The following is a 25,777-nucleotide window of genomic DNA, read 5'->3' on the forward strand; positions in this document are numbered from 1 at the left end:
TGAGCTACCCTTCATTTCATTATGTGTTTCCTCCCTCTTTAACACACATGCTACAATCCTGTAGACATCTTTTGATTACCTCACCTGTGTAATGCTTTTTCTGGTTATGATTATGGCTTTGTTTTTTATAGGTGCATGTTTATGTATGTATGTGTTCAGTGTATAGCAAGTTTGTCAGGTCTATGCCACAGAACATATGGAGGTCACAGGACATCTTTTGGGTGCCTTCCATCTTGTTTAGGTTTGGGTCTTGTATGAGTATACCATTTAGCCCGACTGCAAGCTTCTGGGGATTCCTCTCTTCACTTCCCTCTTATCAACAGCATGCTAGTGTTACAGATATATGCGGCCATATCTGACTTTTTACATGGGTACTGGGGATCCAAATTCTATTCCTCAAACTTTCATGGCAAGAACTTTATCCACTGAACCATCTCCGAGGCCCCACACTGGTTCTTTTTACCTCAAAGTTGTCATACAAGTCCCACCCCTGGAGAGTTCTTTTTACTCTTCCCATGACTACCTGACCCTTCCCTAAGGTCTCGGTTTAAATACCATGTATTCAGAGAGGTCTTCACTCTGCACTCCCTCTACAACCCCACAGGTTTCATTCATAACATAAGTTTTTAATTAGCAGGCAGCCACACCTAAATACATCCTGCCTGACTATATTCAAAGCTCCCAGTTTCTTTGTCCAACACATTTCCCACTGTCTGGCACAGCAAGCTTTGACACTCAACATTTTTAAATATTCAAATAAGGGAAATACTTCATACAATGGCTCAAATTAACAGCTGGGAGGCAACAATTGGATCTCATCCTTTTTCTCTCTCTAGCCTGCTTAAATCCTGACTTCTCACTGTGGTGTTTCCACAGTGAGAAACATTCCTTATTTAGCTGAGTCATTATGACTACATCAAGATTTCAGTTGATTCAGTTGTGTCCGTTTTCAGCTGCCAGTCATCTTGTCTATGATAGCTTTCCTAATCCTTCTAAAGGTATCAGGGTGTTCTTGCAAAGTCACAGATCATCGTGTAAACAGAACTGTCCTCAATGTAATACTTACAGTAATTTGAAATCATAGGAGACTACTGTCATCAGCCAAAACCTCATACAAACAACGATGGCTCAAGACCAGTGTAGATCACTTCCTTGTGTGTGTAAAGCCCTGGCTTCAGTTCTCAATGTTGGAAAATAAACAAAATGTGATCCTAGTTTAATAATGTGGTGCTTGTAACATACTGCCATCTTCTAGACATGTTCTGCCCTGTACTATCACAAGCCAGTGCTCTCTTCTTGGCCACAGTAGATGTTATGTCTTAAAAAAAATGAAAAGAAATATCATGAGTTAGGGGGAAAAAAAGAAACTAACATTTATTGAGCACAAATTATATGCCACATATTATACAAATACATATTCTCATTGACCCTCACACCACTCTGTGAGGTAGATAGTCTTCTCATTTTACACACAAAGAATCTGTTTTTGGACAATGTATGTTCTTCAATTTTTCTATTAAAATTATTTCCCACTTATTTTCTTTTCTATTCCCCATTGTAGATATTGTGACAGCTATACACCAGAAAAGTCTACTTCTAGTCAATAAATACTAATTTAACGGGTTATTTCACAGTGTTTCAGTGGATGGTTGAAAATTAGAGGTTACCACCCATCCCTATCAGATTACTTCTTTGGCACCTCTTAATGACCACCTGGGTTAGTAAATCTTCTTGCTTGGTCTCCATGCTTCCAACTCATTGGGCGCACGTGCGTGCACACTCTCTCTCTCTCTCTTTCTCTCTCTCTTGCACATACACACACCATCACTAGATCTAACTTTGGTTCTTTAGACTTATTCTCCTTAGTCTAACAGGACTAGCAAGCAAATGTCATGAACAATGTTCTTAATTATGAAATGACTCCTGCATCTAATTGAATGTAGTATCAAACAGGGTCCACCTGTCTCAGAGTTCAATAAAAGAGTTCAATAAAAGTTCAATCTATAGTCAAGGAAAAATTCAGTATTATTTTTCATAGTTCTTCTCCAACTCTTCATGAAGGGATGAGGACTGAACAACTTTTATGTCCCCTGAATGTAGAAGAAAGAAAATCTCTTCTTAAAGGAGATCTTGATTCCCCTTATACTTCTCAGAAAAAAAGAACCTTGAATTTTCTTTCTCATGAATTCCTATATTGTGTTCCTATTCATTCATGCCATTCAGATTTATTTATACTCTGTAATAGTTTAGATAAAAAAAAAAAAAACCTTTTAGTTGAAAACCAGCCTGGGGTGGGTGGGACCAGCCCTTTTACCCTATCCCCCAACAATTATTGAAGATTTTAAAAACCTCCTTTGGAATGACACTGTCCACCACTTGTGCTCAGGCCCTCGGAATTGGGGAGCAGACAAACTGATGGTGAGTCTTGAGTACATGGTGTGTAGAGGTAGAGCCTCATCCAGCAGCATTTCATATTTCCGGAAAATGTATAGGGGAAGATGTGGGATCCATGTCCTTTTTTTCCCTTTGTGGCCCATAGAAGGTTCCTTCCCTCTGTTCTTGAAGGAACTTAATTCAAGCACTTGTCTGGGGGCATCTTCAAAGGACACTGTAGCTGTAGGAAAGGCTCTCTGCACTGATGCCAGCCACATCTGCATACAGTTCAGGCACCACTAACTCTGGCACTTGCAACACAGCCTTGTCATTCGCAGATCTAGACGCTGCTTCTAGGCGCAAGCGTAGCTCTCCAGGTAAGGGACGGCTGTTCTCACTCCATTGCCAACAGCATTTCATGATGTTGTACCTGAGATGCAGACAACAGAGAGGAATGTAAAAGGAATGTAGTTCCTCTTCAAGAACAAACTAAAAGCCCTCAGCCCTTTGATCTTTCTGCCCTGTCTCCCATTGTATTTCCAGAGAGTGGTACTCTACCATTCTCTTTCTATCAAGTCTCTCAACATTCTCTCAGCATGATTTCTTTTTATAATAGAAAGCTGGAGACTTTTCAGACTACAAAGTGACAGAAGAACTCTTCCTTTTCCACCATGCAGTGCAATAAGGTAACAGGGCTAGGAGTAAATTGTCTGTTCCACTCTATGGTGTGATGGGTGGGGCTTTTAATCATCTCATGTTTGAACTATCTTCTCATCAGAGTATTAGGTTCTTTAAGGCCAGGTCCTTTGTCTGAAGGCTTCTTGTGAAAGCAAAAATTAGAGTCCTCAGGGGTTGCCTCAAAATTGTATATGAGGATGTTTGTATATATACATATATACACATATATGTGTGTAATGTATGTGTAATGTACATATAATGTATAAGTGTATATCATATATGCATATTGATCAATACCCATATATGACATATTTATGGCTTGAGCTTGAACTGTCCCCCACAGGCCCACATTTTAAGTGCTTGATTCCCCAGCTTTTGGCACCAGGGGAAGCCTTTGAAAGTTATAGCCATCCTAATTTCAGCCTTTGTTTACTGCCTGCTGGTCCACAGGCATTTGAACAATCTGTCTATGTGCTTCTACAGCCACAGACTGAGCACCTCTGCTCTGCCTTCCTCACTATAATGGAACAATGAGACAAAGTCAACCTTTCTTCCTTGAAGCAGTTTCTGTTGGGTATTTTGTCACAACAATTAGAAAAGTGACTGATACAGTTGTTGAGCAGAACTGATTTTGTCTTGCCTCATGCTTCATTTAAGGCCATGCATTAGCATATAAAGACAACTAACGATCATCTAAGGCACACTGAAAAGGGTGTAGTTAATAGCGATGAAAACGTGATTTGGAATTACAGAAACTCAAGCCTTTAAGAGCCACTTACATGGCATGTGTGCAGCTGCTGGGTCTCTTCATGATTTTCCTTCTCTGAAGATACTGTAGAATGCTGGTGGGAGGGACTTCAGGGTATGGTGGTGCCCCTGTCAATATAAAAAAAGTGAGAGCAGCAAGAGACCTTCTAAATATGAAGTGAAAATAACTCCAATATTCATTGACCTCAGACAGTGGCCTTTAAATCATAGCCATGGGGAAATACTGTGTACAGTATAGTTGCTTCCTGCTGATTGTGTAAGGATGCAGTAGATTTCAGAAGAGATGCTTTCGAGAAGAAAGGTAACATTAGGAGATGCTGAGTGTTAAGGAAAGTAATAAAACAAGGCAAAACAGAAACTGGGAACTGCCTTCCACTTCTCACAACACAGAAGGAGCTACAGTTTCTAAACTGAATATATTAATAAACTTGAGGAAACATTCTTATGTTTATATAAGATTGCTATGAGAATTATCCTTTGGGTTTGAAAACATGCTATGGAGTTGGTATGGTTTGGGGGAAAGAGAGGGGGAAAAGGAGAGCTAAAGTAAGTTAAGGAAGGTCTAGGAGAGAGAGGGAGAGAGAAGAAAGGGGATCATCATTTTATTAGATTTTAGAGGAAAGAGGCTCAGAATTCATGTCAACCCAGTGCAATCTGTCCTGGTCTGAAAACACTTTCTCCAAGGCTACAGCATCCACCCTCCAAATAAGCAAGCTTGCTTGTTCGCCTGGAGGTCATCCTTACCTAGAGTCACCATCTCATAAAGCAGGATCCCAAAGGACCAGCTGTAAAAGAAACATAAGCCATCCACTTAATTTCTACCTTTATCTAAAGAAAGCTTACTTTAACATCAGCAGGGAAATGAAGGAGTCAAAGAGAGCTGAAGTGTTTTCAAAAGAGGCAAAGTAACAGGGTTTTAGAGAATATTCTTGTCTGTGTCCCCAGAATCTCATCTCTTTAAGAGTTGAGTTTATGTCCCTTCTTCATAACACATGTTTGTTGTTGTTATTAATATATGAGCGTACAATCACAAATCCACTCACTAAAACAGAATGCCCCTCTTTTTTCATCTTATTCTTCCCTCTGTGCTCAAACTCTAACCTTTACTCAGCACAAAGCAAAGAGGGATTCTTCATTTAACCACAGCTTTCTCAGTAGATCTATTTACCCAAATCTAGAAAAAGTATTAGTAAACTTCAGACATTTGGACAGGGAATTTGGCTAATCAACATGATTTGAGAGGTACATCCTTCACTATTGATACCATCATTAAATGAGTGACATTTTATAAGTAAAATTGCCCACAGTTTGTTGAAAGGCAGGTATCAGTGATATATCAGTGGAAGCATTCTAACTGGCTCATTGTGCTGATGTTTAAATTCCCACTGCCTCCTGTGATATGGACACCAGGGAAGGCATTTTGCATTGAATTTGTGTGCCTCTTCAAACAGTTGAGGTATATAATTTCCAAAGATCAATTTCAAGTCTTTACTATCCTGATTATACCAATTGTGTATGTAATTATAGTTAATCGATCATTAAATGCTATAGAAGATACTTAAATATTTGCATAAGATATATCTTTTAAAAATGAATTGAATGTTTTAAAACTAGTCTGTAAGAGTATACTGCTAAAAGGAAAATGTCCTGCAATAGTAGTACACAGCTATAATCCCAACATTGAAAGACTGATGAAGGAGGGTCTGTAGTGGGTAGCTGGTCCAGTTTTGACCTGGAAGTACTACCCCCATTGAGGCTTCCAGTAATTGTCACGCCTACAAGGCAGGGCTGAGACAGAAGCCCTTAAGACCTGAGATCCAGATGGGCTGGCTCTCTTGATTCCTGGATCCTGGATGCTGGATGTAGACCAGGCAGAGTTCTCCAGAGAACACCGCTTGATTGCACTTCATTCTCCCGAACCCTGTAACCTATCCCTTTACTTGTAAGTTACCCCACAAAATAAACCTCTCTTTTAACTACTTGGAGTTGCCTTAATAGTTCCACCACTAGTTTAAGGACAGTCTGGCTACCCAGGGAGACTGTCTTTAAAACAAAACAAAACAAAAATGAGGCATGTGTAGTGAGTGGTACATGCCTTTAATTGCAGCACATAGGAGGCAGAAGCAGTCAGATTTCTGTGAGTTCAAACTTTTCTACATAGTAAGTTCCAGGATAGCCAGGGGTATATAGAAGACCTTGTCTCAACTCTACTCCCACCCCCAAGTAACTTGGAAAAAAAAAGAAATGAATAACGTGTTACAAAATTATACAGATGAGTCAACTAGAAAATGAGGTAGGGGGAGCCAGGCAGTGGTAGTGCATGCCTTTAATCTCAGCACTTTGGAGGCAGAGGCAGGCAGACCTCTGTGAGTTCAAGGTCAGCCCAGTCTACAGAGCTGGTTTGAGGACAGCCAAGCCTACACAAAGATACTCTGTCTCAAAAAAACAAAAATTTAAAAAAAAATGAGAAGGGAAACAATAAAAGTCTCAGGTTGTTTCACAAATATTTTCAGTTCTCTCATTGTATGTACTAAGAACCGTCTCAAAGTGGCATCCAGCCATTAGTCATCATTACAGCTGCTATTCAGACCAGAAGCACAATTTATATCTGGACACTGGTATACATGTGTGACCCCTGCACTTCAGAGGTGAAGACAAAAGGATCATGGCTTATGTGCTGTATTTGCATGTTCAAGACCCTTCACAAAATGTAGATTTTTTTTTCTCCTTCAAAAGTCTGATAAATATGCATGCAAAAGTTTTCACTTAAAAAGTGATTTGGGAGTGGAAACATAGCTCAGGGATTAAGAGCACTTACTACTCCTGCAGAGGACCTGGGTTCAGTTGCTACCACACATGTGTTGGCTCACAGCCTCCTATGACTCCAGTTGTGGAGATCTAATACTTTCTTCTGGCTACCAAGAGCTCTTATACATACATGGTGCATATAAACTCATGCAGGCACATGTAAATAAATAAGTAATTTTTTTAAAAGAAGTGACTTAAAACACGTATAAATATTTTATTTCAAATTCTTCATTCCCTGGCTTTTAAGTGGAACCATGCATGGCCTAAAGATTAAAGCAAGGAGGCTAAGGTAAATCCTCCAACACTGATTTGAATAATATTTTCACTTTTTTCTTTTCTAACAAAAGCTGCCACTCTAATTCACAAGAACTACTGGAAAAAGCATTTTAAAAAATGATTGAAAGCAAATGACAAATATCTTTGCTTGGGAGTATGTCAGATTTCAAATAGAGCTCTCATTTGCAGACATAATTGATTATGTTCCAGGGGAAAACCAAGCCTCAAAGAGAAGAAATGAAAGAGTGGGGACATACATGTCTCCTCTGATGCTGGCAGGTCTCAGGAGAAGCCGTTCTGGAGCAAGCCACTTGAGAGGCACAGTGCTGGTTCGAGCAGAGGAGATGGTTCCTTGGGTGTGGACTTCATAAGCCAGGCCCAGTCGGCAGAGTTTGACAGTCAGGTCGCTTTGGATCAGGATGTTCCTGGCAGCCACATCCCCATGAAATAGATGCTTATCCTGCAGGAATTCCTATCAGCATATGATCAAAGGTAATCAGCCTTCTGAAAGTCAAAGTTCACAAATAAGACAGTCTTGGGTGGCCTTGAAAAGACAAGGGCCTTCTCTGCTCCAAACACTCTTACTAATCAATGAGATCATTTCCAAAGCAGGATAAGGGATTAGACCTTTTCACTGTATTTTTAGGATAACCAAACTCAGGGAATGATCCAAATGGCACTAACACAGGGGTTTCCCTCCAGTGCTAAAGATGGATCCTGGCATTTCCTTGTTCTAGGTGAGCACTCTGCGGCTGTGCTGCATGCCCACCCCTAGCACTGGACTCTGAAAGCATGATCACATGCGCTGTGTCAACCCTAGCCTCTCTTGATTGTATTTTCCCTTCCAATGGTACTCAGGTCAATTCTGGAACAGAGATCAAAGCACACAGAAAAGCTGAATGCCATGTCACAAATTTATAGAAAGGTTCATATCATCTCATTCTATCCTCATAACTAGATGAAGTTAAGGAAGTATCTTTAAGGCAAACACAAAGGAAGGCAGAAGGTGATTGTAACCAGAGGCCAGTCTCTTAACTCAGAAAGTGCCACAGACTCTACCAGTCCACTAATAGTTCCGAAGCCAGGCTCCAGATCAAAATTCTAAGACCTTGTAAAAACAAACTTTAAGACTTTTAGCACAGATTTACTAAGCCACCATCTAGAAAGAGAGAGGTAGTGACTTGAAGTATAAAGGATCAAAGGATTCTGGTGTGGTTAGAAAAGCAGGTGGAAGTCACGGTAGTTGGTGATTTGTGCTGGATCACCTCCTCTGGCATGAAACCACTCAGCTGTGCATGACTGAAGAGCCAGCGATCTGGGGCTCCCATTACCAAACACGGACAGAAAAGGGAAATTTAGAGGGTTAAAGTGACAGATTCCAGTCACTGATGAAGAAGGAGACCATGAGTGTGGTTTTCTGTCCCTTGGAAATTTTTAGAACAAAGAAATTAAACATGATGAGCTGAATTAAAGAATATATAAGGAAATTTTACTCTAATGAGAAGAACTGAAGAATGTACTTGCTGTGGGATGGTCTGTATGTCAAATGTGTTGCTGATTGGTCAATGAATAAATCACTGATTGGTCAGTGGCCAGGCAGGAAGTAAGGCGGGACTAACAGAGAGGAGAATTGAGAGAACAGGAAGCTGGGTGAAGGAGACACAGCCAGCCGCCATGATGACAAACAGCACGTGAAGATGCCGGTAAGCCACAAGCCATGTGGCAAGGTATAGATTTATGGAAATGGATTAATTTAAACTGTAAGAACAGTTAGCAAGAAGCCTGCCACGGCCATACAGTTTGAAACCAATATAAGTCTCTGTGTTTACTTGGTTGGGTCTGAGTGGCTGTGGGACTGGCAGGTGAGAGAGATTTGTCCTGACTGTGGGCCAGGCAGGAAAACTCTAGCTACATGTACTAAATTTAAGGTCATTAAAGATAACAACAAAAAACATAGCCTTGCCCCGTGAGAGGTGATACAGGTGCCTGATGGATGCATCAGTTTGATCAGTATAGCCCTGTAGGATAGATACCTCTGCATTTATAATTCAGGAGGCAAGGAAGGCTGAAGCTCACAGCTTAGCAACACTTTGACTACACCCTCCAAGAAGTGAAGACAATAGCTTCTCTCTCCATCCAATGGGAGTTCCAACCAGAACTACTTCTCTTTTCTCCCATCGCTTCCTTCTGAGTCCATTTTTCCTAATTTCATTTAAATACCTGGTGGACCAGGCATGCACCTATTGCTGTGTAAGAGGCCATGAGTTCAATCCCCCATACTATCACCACTACACACACACACACACACACACACACACACACACACACACATACACACAAAAGTCCCTTTAGACCCTGATCCATTTCACACATTGTGGTAGCAAAATTCAATGAAACTTAAAATCATAGTTTCACAGAGCCCTGATTTTTCTATAGAAAATATCCATTTGAAATACAACCAAATAACTTCACAGACATAGTTATATACTTCCTGAGTAATTTTGACAAAGGTAATTTTTTTCTGAAACCCTAAATTCTTTAAACCTTTTTAAATTGGCTTAAAAATAGAAGAACAGCTGGCCTTTCCTGTTCTTTTTTTCCTGTTCCCGTTGCTCCTTATTTTATATATATATATATATATATATATATATATATATATACACACACACACACAGTGTGTGTGTGTTTCATATCACATCTCTTATCAAAGCAAGTCTCCACCCAAACACAATCCGAGCTAGTCCGTCTTGTTTTTCAGGTATAAATCTGCATCCTTCTTTATCCTTTCACCCATTTACTCTCCTCCCTCATATCTCCTCCATCTTGCTTCCCTTGTTTCTTCTTTTACATGTGTACAAGTTCAAATACCAAATTAATTGTGACCCTGGCTTTTGAAATTTAAGCTAAGTAAACTTTCACATCCTTCTAGCTCACTGTATCAATCCTAAATTGACTGTCTTCTGCCTGGAATGCCTTATACTGCACTGTGTTACCTGAATAATTTCATAAATAAGGGGCTAAAAAACACTGTCGGTGAATAGTCTTTCCCTGACTTTATCTAACTGTCATAAAGATATATACCCCATTTAGAATTGTTAGTGTGGGAAACACAGCATAAATACTAGGCTGATGAGAAAATCCAACCATCAGTTTCCACTTATGCTGGTCTTACCAGGGCCAAAAGGACCTGCTTTCCGATGTGATATATTTGTTTTTCTGTGAGATCATAGAGCAGGCCATCCATGGTCATCACATCCTAATGAGACAGAGGAAAGAAAACCGTTCTATAAAAGTGACATAAACATATTTTCTTTTTTAAATTGTGGTAGAGAAACTCTGAAATGAGATATCAAAGCTAAGAACAACATAAAAATACAGGGATCGAGAGTCAAAGAGAAGGGGCTGGGGAGATGGCCAGAGGGTGAGGGTGCTTGTCACCAAGCCTGATGATCTGAGTTCCACCCCAGAATCCACCTGGTGGAGGCACAGAATTGGCTCCCACAAGTAGTCCTCTGACTTCTATGTGCTCCCCACCCATACACACACACACACACACACACACACACACACACACACACACACACACACACACACGAGAGAGAGAAATGTAAAACATTAAGGTGCATTTATGTTTCTTTTATGTGTGTGAATGTTTGCCTGCATGTATGAATATATGAACCACATGTATCTCTGGTGTCTTTGGAGAGCAGAAAATGGCATCTGGCCTCCATGTAGTGCCGGGAACTGAACCCTGGTCCTCCGCAAGAGCAGAAGGCACTCTTAGTTGCTGAGCAATCTTTCCGAAAACATATGTAATCAAGAGAGGAACATTAGGTATGTTCAGATACGCAGAGGAACGGGGTTCCCTGAACTGCAGAAATGCTAAGGAAAGCAGTTGAACAGTAGGCAAGAAAAATAAGCAGGGATGACACTCTGCACTGAGTAATGCAGCAGTTGTTCTGGGACTGTGTGTGCAGACATGCACATGATTAACACAGCTATACGGAAGGCTTACCTATGCCAGTTTCCCTGTTAAAAGCTTGGTCTTCAAAAGTGAAGAAAACGTACTTTTTAAAAAAGAAAAATATGGTGATATTTTATTTGTGCTGAAATATGATTTTATTTGTATGTTAATAAATAAAGTTGCCTGGGGGTCAGAGCTAAAAGCAAGCCAGTTAGCAGAAGTCCGGTGATGGTGGCACACACCCTTATTTCCGATCACATGGCAGGCAGAGTCTCTATGGGTTCAAGGACACAGTCAAGCGGTGACTCAGACCTTTAATCTCAGTACAAACCATAGAGACCTGGAGGTCTGTATAGACAGGCAGTGATGAGAAAATCATGTGGTTGGGTTTAGAGCCAATGAGAAGGTAGAACAGAAAGGCGATAAAAAGACAGGTCACACAGGAGAAGGTCTCTCTCTCAGGGGAAGGACAGCAGCGACTGGTAAGCTAAAGGCTTCGCTAGTGCTCTGATCTTTTGGGCTTTTAACTCTGCATTTGGCTCTGTGTTTCTTATTTAATAAGACTGTTTAGAATTTCATCTACAGAAAATTTCAAATTACAAACAAAAAAGAAGTTGAGAAAATTCACTATGTACAGTTTCTCATCTGAACCTGATGCCTTCGAGACTTACTGAATGCCAGACATGAGAACTAGAATCAGAAAACTGTAAATAAATATATGGCTACATATGGTAAGGGCCACAAAGGAAATGTACAGTCTCTACTAGACCATGTGGTGGTAGGAGGAAAGTGAGAGCGACCTCAAGGACAGAGGACGGTGGGGAGAGGAAGGATTTGTGGACATAAGCTGCATGAAAGGTGCTTCAAGTTGTAAGAAGAGCAGATGCAGATGATCTGAAGTAGAGAAGATGGAGGCTCTGAAGACTGGAAAGTTGCATGTTGGTGAGAGCACAGAACTGGTGGCAGACAGACAATCTCTTGAAAGGTTTAAACTGACAGGGTCTGCGCTCTCTTCTTCACATCCCAGGGGAAAGACTTCATTCCACAGGCTCCTTTCCCACACACTTCCAGATGTGTGACGGTCAGCCTGTCTGGGGGTTCAGTTAATCTTGAGCTGGCTCATAAGCAAGTGAGAAACCAGAGACACTGGTTTCTTCAGCTCTTCAAGGAGGAGCATTTAGAGAACTAAGGATATTATTAGTAGTATTATTTTGTTTTTTAATAACTTTTCACTTTTTGAGATTATAATATAATTACATTATCTGTCCATTCCCTTACCTCCCTCTAAACCTTCCCATGTTTACCTCCCCTTTGCTCTCATTCAAATTCATAGCTTCTTTTTCTTTAATTGTTATTGCATATGTGCATATATATGTATATATTCATAAATATATAAATACAATCTGCTCAGTCTGTATGTTACTTGAATGTGTATGTTTTCAGGGCTGACCATTTGGTATTGGATAACCAATTGTCATGTTTTTCCCTTATTAATTTTTTTAAAAAGGAGATCCATTCGAATCTAGAAACTTATGAGCTATTTCTTTTTTTTAAGATTTTGACACACAAATGCTTATAGCTGAGTTTCTCCCTTGTCAACTCTGGCACACTAGGGTGCTTTTATGGAATGGAAAATACACTTAGCAGTTAATAACAGAGTAACTGTTATTACTGAGAGTGGTATATTGTTATGTCATTATCATTTTTAACAGCTATCATTTTGATTGCTTATTAAGTACCAATTGCTGCTATGTTTTACATACATAATGTCTTTGACATTTTATGATAATTTATTTATAAAACTCAGATCAGAATTAATTTTCCAGGCTAGGCATGATGGCACATACTTTTAGCCCCAGCACTTGAGAGGCAGAGACAGGCAGATTTCTGTGAATTCAATGCCAGTCTAGTCTACATGGCAAGTTCTAGGACAGCCAGGGCTACATATAGAAACCCTGTCGCAAATAATAGCAAAAAAAAACAAAAACAAAAAACAAAACAAAACAAAAAACACCTTGCCAAAGTCAGAGTTAGGCAGTGGAGGCAAGAACAAGTCTTTAACCATACATTGCCTAACAAGAAAGTAACCAGTCACGAGTGTCTATTTCAACTCACAGTGTGTAAAATTGCCCAAAATAAAAAGTTCATTTTTCTGTTTCTCCTGCTACATGTCAAGTGTTTAATAGTCACATGTCACTTGTGGCTAATTGTGCACATAACAAATATGGGATTTCTGTTTTTTCAGTCTGGGTCTCATGTAGCTGAGGGCGGCTTCGAAATGGATGTATAGTTGAAAATGAGCCTAAACTCAAGACCTCCCCAGTGCTGCAACTACAGGTATATGCAACCACACACAGTTCTATGCTGTTTGGGAGAACAAACCCTGGACCTTTTGCTAGACAAACATTGTACCAACTGAGCCACATCCACACCACCTAGCTATGTGATGATCATTTCATACTTACATGTCATAGTACCATTCAAAAGTGGTAATTGTTTCACCTTGACATTGTCTGCATATTTTGTCATTTGTGCTGTTAATTGATGTATGAAAAGCTAATCAAAGCTTTTCCCTACTGCTCACCCTGCGACAGGTCCAGAGAAAGCTGAGCAGGTCTCCTGGGACCACATCCTCCAGCACCATGTAAAGTGGCAGCTTTTCTGTGCAGCATCCTTCCAGCTGTACCAGGTTCTTGTGTTTCCCCAGGTACTGATAGAATTGGATTCGCCCTATGAAATCCTGGACCTCCTGGAGTCCAGCAGGTTCTGTGGAAAACAGAAGAACTGGGTCAGTGAATAGTCAAGTGCAGCTGACGAGTAAGAGGCAAGAAGCAAAAGACACGTGCAGATGTGTTGTTCAAGGCCCCTTGTGGAAGAGGGACCAAAAGTGGAGGAAGTACAGCCAGAAAGGGGACAGGAGGGGGACCATGTAGAGGAGAGTGATACTCAGTCACTTTAACAGAAATAATACAGAGTCACAGAAAGAATACAGAGTCAGGGGTCTTAGACCTGGATAGGTTTTCACTTGCCTGAGTGTTCTGTTCATATTACATCACTGTCTGGGCTTTTTGATGGACACTTTTGCTTATGTTTAGCCCTTCCTTGTTTTATGTTCTATGTATCCAGTGCTAATTGTGTATACAGAGAGAAAGAAAGTGGAGGAAGGGAAAGAGACACAATATCAGGGAAGAGTATAAGGACCAGAGAGATGGCTCAGATGGCGAAAGCCAGTGACTGGTGACATGGAAGCCTGATGACTTTTCAGCCACTGGAACCCACAATGGGAGGAGAGAACCAACACCTGAAAGTTAACCTCTGACCTCACATATTGGCACTCACATGTACATGCCATACACAAACACACACACACACACACACACACACACACACACACACACACACACACACACACCACATGCTAATAATAAATTAATTTAAAAAGAAAAGATATCAAACTGTAAAAAAATAAAATAAACAATCCCATAATCCTAGGCCAAGTAGCATCTACTATGGAAGTGTCTACTTTTTAGGCTTCAGTAGGTGAGGATGAGGTAGAGATCTAAATACCCAGGAAGAAGAACTCTGCATCAAGCTTCCCTTATACACAATAAGCATATCTGCTGATACATCTCTTATTGTTTGCAGTTCCTGTTAATATTTCCAGGTATAGGCTCACAGTAGAGAGTAAAAGAGGAGAGAAGTTGATCTTCATACTTTACCTTCTAAAGCCTTGAGGACAACACTCTTTGGCTTAGGGTTGTCCCTAGTGGTCATCATGGCATGATAGAAGGTCCCAAAACTGCCACTGTGGATCTTCTCCAGAACATCTGAGAGTTGTTCCCTGGGCACCTGCAGCTTAGCCAGGCGAGGCAAGGCTGCTCGTAGAAAGCTCTCCACAGAGGTCTCCTTAAGTGGTACAAGCACCTTTTCTCCTTGTCCTGCTGGATCCAGGCTTAGGTCTCTAGATGCAGGTACAGAAGCAGTACCTAGAACAAAGAGACAATGTCCACCAGCTGTCCCCTGCCTTAGGGATATCAGAAAAGCAGACTTAACAAACTGGCCAGTCAGATTTCTCAATGAATAACACAAGGGCATCTTCTGATGATTCTCAATGAATGAATACCACCACTAAGCTTCTACAACAGTCACAATTATTCCATTACTCATAGAAAAACTAAAGATGAATCCCTTGAAAGTGGTCATGTTTCTTTTTTATCATCCTTGGGATTACCTTCAGTGTTTCCATGAATGTAGCACAGAGACAGGACAAGTCTGAAAAGGAATCCCCACCAAAGGTACCAAAATAAATCACTGATTTAGTAAGTATCACCATATGCCATACATTGTCTGTGAGTTGAGGATAGGCACGGTTCATATCCACCTAAGGTTAGTTTCTAATCATAGGACATAGAACATTAAGAATGGATGAGGGAAAATAGCAAAAGGAGATACTATTTTATCTATAGAGGTAAAGACAAAAAAGGCCTTTCAGATATGATAACATTTAATAAAGGCCTAGAAGCAATTACAGAGCAAACCATGATGACACTGTAGGAGATGGACCAAGATGTATGATGGCACCAAGAAAAGAGTGCACATGGGGTGTTTAAGAAGCCGCAAGGAAGGCAGTACAGATGGAAGCCAAGTGGGATGGCTGGAGAGATAAGAGACAGGTCCAGAGAGAGTCCAGATCATACAAGGCCGTGGGAAGAACCTTGCAATTTTCCATTCTGTGGAACACAACAAGCTATTGGAGGGTCTTAAAGCATATGAACTGAGAGACCAGTCAAGGCATTCATGAATCATTTTGCCTTGTCAAGGAGGAACTAGATCATTATAGAGTTAGAAGCAGTTATAGAGAAAACCATTAGGAGTGCAAGATGTAAGTAGCTTGGGTTTATAATTCATAAGATCTGATTATAGATTGGGCCTATTGAGACCTTAGCATATGATTTTTCTTAAAATAGATCTTCTCTGAGCCCATGCCTAGCTCCACGGTTTGAGCCTTACCCCGGGGTCCAGGGCGCTGCCTTTGGGATCTCTGTCCTCTAATAAAAAGCCACAGGATGATTGCAAGAAGGATAAGGAAGCCGCCAACCAGAAGAGCTGGAACAATGATTACTTCATACTGTTGCTCTCGGACAACTGTGTAGGCAATAAACAGGAAGTAAGAAGTCTGCAAGATCCTCCTACCCACCATATCTCAGTGCTCCAGGTATGTGGTTGATACATTGTACACCCAAATAAATTTATCTGGGGTCAGAGAACAGAACAGCCACTAGACAGACATAGAGGCCAGGAAATGGTGGCACTCACACCTTTAATCCTAGCCTTCTGGAGGCAGAGATCCATCCAGAGCTCTGTGAGTTCAAAGCCACACTGGAAACAGCCAGGCATGGTGACTCACGCCTTTAATCCCAGGAAGTGATGGCAGAAAGCAGAAAGGTATATAAGGTGTGAAACCCAGGAACTAGAGCTGGCTAAGCTTTTAGGCTTTTGAGCAGCAGTTCAGCTGAGACCCATTTAGATGAGGACACAGAGGCTTCCAGTCTGAAGAAACAGGATCAGCTGAGGAATTGGCAAGGTGAGGTAGCTGTGGCTTGTTCTGCTTCTCTGATCTTGCAGTGTTCATTCACCCCAATACCTGGCTCCAGGTTTGTTTTTATTAATAAGACCATTTAAGATTCAAGCTACACTGGTATTCCCTCATTCTCTTCAATGGAGGCCCATGGAGGGCAACCCTGCATGTTAGACCAATGAGGGTCATTTATTCTATCCTGATCTCTGATTGGCATGTATCCTGCACCACAGAAATGATGCCTGCTAGAAATGAAACCAGCCCTCCTCTTCTAGAACCATCAAGAACTCAGTCTCTATTGTTACAGAATCAGATCACAGGAAGTTGTGTCTGCTCTTACCACACAGCTTATCACTGAGACTGCACTCCAGCAGTACTCGGCTTGGGTGACCCTTCTCTCCCATCGCCACAGGTACAGCCTCCTCTGCTCGGCCCACGGAGGGTGCACAGAGCACAGCCACAGTGATGTGTTGTTCGCAAAAACTTTGTGTGTTATTCTAGAAAAAAAGAGCACATGTAGAATTTTAAATACAACTGTGAATCTCTAGTTACTAAGCATGCAGTGCCCTTTCTGAGCCACCTACTTCTCTCTGCTCTTTTGTCTGGAATTCAGGCTGAAGGAACACTCTTTATCTCCTGAAGTATTTTCCTCTTATACATCTTTCAAACCTTGATCCCTTCATTTCATTCTTACTGAAATTATTTTAAGGACACCCTAGACTTTGGTGACCATGCTGAAGTAGGGACCCACAGCAACATCTGACCACTGGTAGAATATCTACCCCCACTACAGCCTTGAAGCATCCTAAATTCCTTTCGGCTGCATGTCACATTTTTTTTTATACATAACATTTCATTACACCTTTTACTCAGACAATGAATGAATATTCAACAAATGTCAAAAGAGATGATTCATGCTTTTGCTTGCCTATTCTGAGACACCTGCACCCTCAGAACAAATAAGTAGACAGCATGTGTCAATGAAAGCTATTTAATCCCTCAGCTCTCTCAAAGCTTGTGTGGACCTCCTCTACACCCACCAGATGTAGTCAAACAAACCCACATTCTGACCAGGTCATAGACTATAGAAAGTGTCACTATAGAAAGAGACACCTTTTATTTTTCTCACTCCTTTAAATAAAAAAAATGCATCTATATGTAAATGTGTTTCAAATGTAGAGCTGAGGAGATGACTCAGTATGTAAAGTGTTAACTGTGAGGGCCTGAGTTTGGACCTTTGGAACTCATGTAAATCCTAGCACTCCGAGATGAGATGCAGAAAAAAGAGAGGCCCTAAAGCATGCAGGCCAGCTAACCTAGTACACACTGCAGGAAAAACAACTAACAGTGCCTAGAAGGCAAGGACTGACACCAGAGGATGTCTTCCACACTAATGTGATAGCATGCAGGCACTCACATTCAAAGATAAAATCATAATATAAAATGCTATAGCATAAAAATGTTTCCCACTCCAGTTACCAATTTTACAAATAGATTACAGTTCCTAGTTTATTGTTGGATATTCTTTTTATTATTAATATAGTTTGTCCTTTGAAAGTTTCATACAAGTATATAATACATTGTGGTTCTCTCCCATCACACACAGACACACACAACCCTCTTATTTCCCTACTGCCTCTGCCAGCACCATTTACTAGTTTATTGCTTTGTTTTGTTGTTTTAGTGTCTTACAGGGCTTAACTAGGGCTATCTGTGTGACCCTGAATCAGCAATGACTACATACACAACTGGATGCTTTGCCTCCCACTCTGCTAAATCTATTCATTCACATTAGGTCAGCAGCAAGTGGTAGGGCCCAGAGAGCCCCTGCTCCCTCCAGAGCAGATTGTCAGGAGCACCCAACTGTGTGGAAGTAGTACTACTGCTCACAGGCACAGCTGCTGTGACTGAGCAGGTTCTAATCACCTTCACCAACTCCATAAAACCCACACGTCTTTTAAGCGACATCTCCAGACCTGTTTCTTTCTGAAGAGAAGCAATAATTCCCACTATTCTACGTATCTAGCAACCTCCCCTATGGCCTTGCCCAGAGATGTGGTGGCTCTGGAGTGAGCACAGCCTAGCGCTTTCATTCTGACGAGTCTGAAACAAAACATGGAGATTTTCCTGCTAAGTAATCCTGTGTAGTCTCATTTTGTAGTGATTTGATAAAAACAAAAGCGGAAGTGCAGCTGACACGACGTGATGCTAAACCGTCTGTTAGCCATCTTAGGCCTCCTATGGTTACACACTGAGTCTTAGTATTGACACTAGTGACCAGCATGCTACTTACTGAAGCACAGACTCTGCTCAAAAAACATAAAGAAATCTCCTAGCTCCAGCCTCATGCCTTTTCACTTTTCCCTATTCCATGAGTACATATTGTGGATCACAATTAAACAACTCAGAAGGGAGACAGGTATGTAGCCAGCTAATCAGATATGGGCAAGAGGGAAAGGCTGCAAGCAAGACAGGGAAATTTACCAGACTATTCCAGCACTGGGGAGGCAGAGGCAGGAGGATCTCTTGAGTTTGAGGCCACCCTGCTTTCACAACAGTCAGGAGTACATAAAGAAACCCGTCTCAAAAAAACAGAGAGAAAAAAAAGGGGGAAGGGGGAAGAGAGAGAGAGAGAGAGAGAGAGAGAGAGAGAGAGAGAGAGAGAGAGAGAGAGAACTTTTGCCTGTGAGTTTTGACACAGCAAGGAATCCATGAAGCCAGTGAACAACTGGACAGCAAAGTCTACCTCATGGAGGTGGTGAACCAAACAAGCAAAGAGGAAGTTCAGAAAGCTCCCACCCTCCGGACACCACAGGCCAGGTGCAAAGCAGCACAGCAGGAGCAAAGGAGAAGGCCCAGAAACTAACCCTGAGCTCAGCTGTGTTCTCAGAGCCTGTTTGAAAATGTCTCAAGGCTGTAGGCATTCTTTTCATTTCCTCTCGCTTCCTTTGCAGGACCTTATCAGATATAAGTAATTATTTTTGTTCGGGGAGCAGCCAGTTGAACGAGTTTGGCTCTCTGGGGAGTAGGTGCTAGGAACACAATCTCTCTACACAGTACAAATGGAAAAAAAGTCAGTCAGCAGCCAGCTCAGACTGTGAGCTCTGCCCGAAAACCAAACTACACGCCCACTAGCACATAAGGAAGTAACCTGAAGACATGCACAGACCCCACGCTGAACTGGCTATGGCCAAACACACCTTCCCTCGGTGACCCAAACCCTCCCTTCTTCCTCCATGCCTGGAGATACAGAACATCCACCTTAAGATACCATGTGGCTTTCACTTTTACTTTCTGAGCCAGGTTCTCACCATGGCTTCTCCTTGTCTCTGGTAGTTTAAGGAAACTAGGATTATTAATACACACACAGCAAGCCAATGAAACTGGATGCTAGGGTGAGAAAGCAAATGTACTCTGTGAAGCAACTTCCAAGATATTCATATGGGCTGGGGGGAAGACTTTTGGGAAAAGGTATTTGCTGTGCTAGCCTGACAATCTAAGCTAAATCCCCAGGACCCACATGGTGGAAGTGAGATCTCCAAAATTTGGCCTCTGATTTCCACACAGGCATCATGGCAAGTTGTAGTTTGCCAAAAGTCATGTAACAAATGAGTCCAGGATTTTTAAAATTTGCACACCAGGCATACTTACTAAGCATACCCAGATAGTCATAAAATAAGCATAAAACCTTGCCACATAGACCCTGTATCCCTCCAAGTTCATACAAAAGGAAGATATTCACAGTTGGTTGTCACAGCAAGATTACTTGCTATACCACTTTCCCCCTGAAATTAGTAACTGATTAGCAAATGGCTTTGTCTATTGGTCTGTATCAAGCTGAGAAAAGGCATGCCTTGATGCCATCCTCTGGGATGGTTCTTCTGAAGACTTAATCTGGCTCTTTTAGAAGAATCCTATAGCCAACATTTATACTTACATAGTAAATATATTAAATTAATTCATAATACCAATAAATAGGTATAATATAGTTAAGTGTTGGAGTCCTAAGTCCCATAGCCCATAACCACTAATAAATCTTTAAATCCCATGTGGCATCTACCTACAGGGTAAGATATGTCACTTAGGTACCTGAGAAGAACACTAATGGATTAATAATATAAGTTATAAATATATTATATATTAAGACCATATTCATAACAACACTATATTAATATTTAGATAATTTTCTTATCTTGTTAAAAATTATAGCATGGCTACAGCTTCTCTTATATGGACTGCAAAATAGTTAAGAATGTAAAGCATTAGTCCATAGTGCAACAAATAACAAAAGGCATGCATTGGAATAAAGGAACTCTTACAGCTGTGATGTTCTTTATTCTCATCATCATTTGACAGTTGCAAAACATGTTTGTATATAGCTTGCCTATAGTTTGCATGTATCTGTGTATGCCAAATCTCGCCAGGCAGAATTCTATCTGAAACAAGAATATTGCCTCACCTGTGGATTGTTATTCCTTGCTTTATTTCCTCTCAGCTACTTCAATGTCTTAATTTTCCTGTAAAAGGTTTAATTCCCCCACCTGAATTGAGAATCCATCACACAGCGACAAAGGAGACACAATACAAAGAGCATGAGAATGAAAGGTGGGTGAAGGCCCTGATTAGTTGCAAGACAACATTCTGAAGAATATAGAAGTTTGTGATAACTAGAATTTAACTAAATATCAATACCAACTCTCCAACTGCTACATGGATTCACAACACAATCACAAACCACAGGGCATTTCTGCACCTGTTTCAATACATCAGAGGCAAATCTTTTTGCAACAATAACACAATCCTTGTTCCAGACTTTTCTGTTTAGTTAGCACAGTGTCATCACCACCACCACCCGCAAGACACAGTCACCAATCTACCCACAAGTTTCCAAAAGAAACTTTCCCCACCATAGTACAGCCGTGTCCTTTGAAAATCAAACTTGCCCTGCTGGAACAAAACTTCTACACGTGCTGTGGAAACTTCCCTGCGACGACATCTGACTCTGTTCCACTGAGGTGTGATTCTGTCTGTCTGAAGCTTCATCCCCAGTCTCAGCATCTATATAACAGCCCTTGTGGATCTGCCAGCAAGGTGGTTTTCAAAGATCCAAGTGACCCACCTGCTGGAAAATACAATGGGTCAAGGGAGTTATTAATCGTTATGAGCTATGGGGCAGAGGAGTTGAATACTTTAAATGAGGAAAAAATTTATGGAGGAGGGAGCCTAGGCTGAGAGGGTCTACTTTTATTCCTCAATCATTGACTGCCCTTTTTGCCTTTCTCCTCCCAAGCTATCCAACAAGAAAGCTTGCTTTTGAGAGAGAACACATTCAGTTAGCAGGAAGAGTGAGAACTGCTCAGATCTAGAAGAATTCAGTATAATTTACGTCCGACATCCTGAAAAACAAGCTATCCTTCCTGATTTCAGATCTTAGACACAAAGAAAATACAGCATGCCAGTCATTGTTTTAGGCTGTTCCATGCCAAAGAGGAAAGGCAGAAGCTGAGATGTTAGCATATAAGTGACCAAGTCTTTTTTACCCATGTGACTAAATGGCAGAGCAACGTTTCATATCTAGTCCCAGCTCTCTTATTTATATACCCAGTGTTCTTTAAACTACTGCATGTACATGCATACACACACACACACACACACACACACACACACACACACACACACACACCTTCGATTCTATTTCTATCATCTGCTTTCTGAGTTTGAAGACTCAGTTCTCAGGAATAGTAATCTTTTAGTGTGTCTGTAGCCAAGAAGGCTATTGTCCCATTATCCAAAGGGACAGACCACCAGCTGAGGACTTGAGATCCCTAGGTACTTCTCTCATACTCAGGCTCCACCTTTCTCCTGAGACAAACCTGGAAAACAATCCTGTGAGACACCATACGAACAGAAAATGGCAGAGGTGACCTACAGAGGCAGGCTCATGTAGATCCTAGCCTTCTGTTGTATCCTATATCTGCTGGTGTGATGACATAGGCAGGTGAGGGGGTGCCTGTTGCGCTGCTCTTCTCTGGAATTGAAATTAGGATTGTTCTGACATTCTCCCTATTCCACCTTCTCAGAGACTTGGGGCCTGAAATGAACTTGGAAATCCCACAAAATGCCTGTTTGAGCAGAAATCTTTTGACACAAAGCATGTTATCAGCTTTTCCAATGCCTGAAGACCTGTGATGCACGGCAGAGGAGAGGAGGCCTGATAGGCTATCTGATGCCTGTGAACAGTTGACCATGGAATACAGCAATGTTTTTAAGGCAGATAATCTGAGCATCTAGGTAAACTCACAGACATTACCAACAGCATCAGAGCTCACAGAGTGACAACTCACAGACATTACCAACAGCATCAGAGCTCACAAAGAGTGACAACTCACAGACATCACCAACAGCATCAGAGCTCACAGAGTGACAACTCACAGACATTACCAACAGCATCAGAGCTCACAAAGAGTGACAACTCACAGACATTACCAACAGCATCAGAGCTCACAGAGTGACAACTCACAGACATTACCAACAGCATCAGAGTTCACAGAATGACAACTCACAGACATCACCAACAGCATCAGAGCTCACAAAGAGTGACAACTCACAGACATCACCAACAGCATCAGAGCTCACAGAGTGACAACTTACAGACATTACCAACAGCATCAGAGTTTGCAGAATGACAACTCACAGACATCACCAACAGCATCAGAGTCCACAGAGTGACAACTTACAGACATCTCCAACAGCATCAGAGTTCACAAATGACAATGATGCACACCTCTGATTTCCTACAAAGTATTTTACACATTCATAGCAACTGATTCTTGCCAGATTTTCATTCTCTGTCTTTTTTATGTCCACAATTCCAGGACACACTACTTTGAAACCTTAAAAGCACAGAGATAATGTATCTGAAATGTTTTCTCCCTGGTCACTCTCTTTCTGGGGTTACCACAAAGAAGGAAGAGACAAGAGCACACAACTGCTGCCCACCCCAAACAGTCACCTCAGATCCAGCTGTGGCTTCCTTTCCCCATTAGACTGGCACACCTGATGCCTGCAGTGGCTGTGGAAGCCTTCTTCCAGAAACTTTGTTCACGTTATTCTTCATCACATTGTACTTTCACGGCTTGGTCTCCCTTTTTGATTTATCCCACTGGACTCTGCCTACCAACCAGGTGCTTCCAACCCTTTAAAAATCTCCTCACAGCTGGTTGTGATGGTATAGTTTTGTTCCCAGAACTCAAGGGGAAGAGGCAGAGGCAGAGGCAGGTGGATCTGTTTGAGGCCAGGCCAGCTTGGTCTATATGGTGAATTCCAGAACAGACAGACCTTGTCTCACACACACACACACACACACACACACACACACACACACACACACACACCACAAAATCTCCTCACAGTTTCCTCCATAAACAAGGAGAACATTTTGCTTCTGGACACTCTTCTCATCTGTTTTCTCTCTGATAGACAGAAAGTTCAAGCTGAGGTTAAGAAGAGAGACCTAAGGACCATGCACAGGCACACAAAGGTATACATCACACCCTCCTCCACCTCTCCTCCTTCCCTCCCTGCCTCTCCTCTCTCTCTCTCTCTTTCAGGCCAGGCCAACAATCAGGAAGTCTACTCAGCTGCCTTTACCTCAGTACAGTGTCATGCAGGGTGTGGTTCACAGAACACAATCCCAGGTAAACAATAAATATTGGGCCAGATTAAAAATATATCCTCAGGAGGGTAGTACTACCTCCTTCTGCAGAGTTGGGAGCTAAGGCAGAGCATATCCCCTCCTGAAGGTGGGTCGGTAGCATCTGTGAGCTGTCTATGAGCTAGGAGAGGTGGAGTCAGCACGGACTTGGCTCTGTGATAACAGGTTCATAGTTTGAGCTCTGGTTTGGTGGATGACTCCTGCAACACCTAGACACACCACAGCATCTGACCTTGACAGTCCCTTTCTTCCTCCTCCAGGGATTAGGAAACCGCCTCTCTTTCTCTCCTGTGGACAGTGGAGAAACACAGAGCAGCAGGAAATGAATCAGGGACAAAAGGGTCAGACTCAGGTGAAAACAGGTTATCCCTCCTTGCCTCTTCCGAGTGACCATGTGATCCTTTCAAACTTAGAAGGAAAGAAATGATGTTGCTTTGGTAAGCATTGAATAGTAAGTCAGAGGGAACAATGAACAGGAGAAAACAACTGTTTCTCAATGGGCTCTGGGGTTACAGTAGTGAGAATAAAAATAAGCACTGGAGATGTTGAGTAGGTTGAACTATCAGCACACAGGAGCTGCAGGAAGGGCAAGGGAGAAGGACAAACCCAAGACAAATAATACAGGCTAATTAGTCAGATTTGACGTTTTGATTTGAAATCTCCAGTAGACATCTGGGCTGAAGATGAATCTTCAGGAGCTTAGTGGGGTTGTGGTTGTTGTTGTTGTTTTATTTTGTTTTTATTTTATGTGTATAGGTCTTTTGCCTGATTTTTCAGTTGTGCATACATGCAGGCAGAAGATGGAGGCCAGAAGAGGGAATCAGATCCCTTGGAACTGGAGTGATAGATGATTGTGAGCCACCATGTGTGTGTAAGGAATTGAACCCAGATCCTCTGGAAAAGCAGCCAATTGTCTTAATTTCTGAGCCAACTCTCCAGCCCTAGAAGCTGTTCAATGATCCTAAAAGTCTTGGAAGTAGAGGAGAAGGACAGAGGGAAAAATGAAAAGAAGAGAGGAAGAAAATAGACATTTGTTCACGATGCAAGTGTCCTAACATTTGGAAGCATAAAGGAAGTGAATGACACTCCAAGAGGAAATGTACAAAGTCCTTAAGAAGGATCAAAGAGGGAGGCAGGAGAATGGGGAGCTGTTGTGGAGGCCGAAGGAGGAGTCAGCATCATCACAGAAGATAACTGGACGGTGTGAGAGGGCTGACAGCCCACAGCGAGTGGACACAGAAGAGTGCAGGCAGGACCAGAGTGAGTGTTTCCAGGAATAAACAGGTGAAAGGATGGGAGGAAAACATGTCCAAGCATCATCTCTCCAAGGTATTTCAGAGATTTTGAATGAGAGGACTTGCATGAGTGAGTGAAGGCTTCCAAGGTTGACTTGTAGACCCTCAGGGCTCTACCTGGTCAGTGGTCCTCACACCTGTCTGCACCACTGCACTTCACAGGAGCCATAATATAATAATGTAAAATATTAATAATGTGAAAATATTATTCCCCGCTGCTCATTCCCCACTGCTCCCAGAGATGAGGATCATAAAGGGTCCTAGATTATGACTCCACATAACATCACTCAACAGTGGAAAATCTTCCCAGAAGATGCTGACAA

General features: G+C 41.7%; 1 protein-coding gene across 2 annotated transcripts; it reads right to left on the reverse strand.

Moving 5' to 3' along the window:
- Positions 1–1,348: 1,348 nt before the first annotated feature.
- Styk1 (serine/threonine/tyrosine kinase 1) lies at positions 1,349–23,040 on the reverse strand. 2 transcript variants are annotated; one of them, XM_052721787.1, is made up of 10 exons: positions 20,905–23,039; positions 16,786–16,942; positions 15,878–16,012; positions 14,587–14,853; positions 13,452–13,633; positions 10,076–10,159; positions 7,161–7,375; positions 4,564–4,604; positions 3,831–3,927; positions 1,349–2,803 (listed from the first exon to the last, which is right to left on the reverse strand). In XM_052721787.1, the coding sequence occupies exons 2-10, from the start codon at positions 16,847–16,849 to the stop codon at positions 2,599–2,601; spliced, it is 1,290 nt and encodes a 429-aa protein (XP_052577747.1). In that variant the 5' UTR covers positions 16,850–16,942; positions 20,905–23,039; the 3' UTR covers positions 1,349–2,598. The 2 variants fall into 2 exon arrangements, with proteins under 2 accessions (XP_052577747.1, XP_052577748.1); XM_052721788.1 differs by lacking the exon at positions 10,076–10,159 and having other exon boundaries at positions 20,905–23,040.
- Between the last annotated feature and the right edge of the window lie 2,737 nt (positions 23,041–25,777).

The sequence above is a fragment of the Peromyscus californicus genome, unplaced genomic scaffold, assembly GCF_007827085.1.
Source record: "Peromyscus californicus insignis strain IS unplaced genomic scaffold, ASM782708v3 Scaffold_6__1_contigs__length_162567912, whole genome shotgun sequence".
Taxonomy (NCBI): Eukaryota; Metazoa; Chordata; class Mammalia; order Rodentia; family Cricetidae; genus Peromyscus; species Peromyscus californicus.

Coding starts and splice junctions, on each gene's coding strand:
- Styk1 (XM_052721787.1), bottom strand. CDS start 16,849: ATGGGAGAGAAGGGTCACCCAAGCCGAGTACTGCTGGAGTGCAGTCTC. Junction 16,013..16,785: donor TCTCAGTGATAAGCTGTGTG/GTAAGAGCAGAC, acceptor TTGCCTACACAG/TTGTCCGAGAGCAACAGTAT. Junction 4,605..7,160: donor GCCAGCATCAGAGGAGACAT/GTATGTCCCCAC, acceptor TTTCTTTTACAG/CTGGTCCTTTGGGATCCTGC.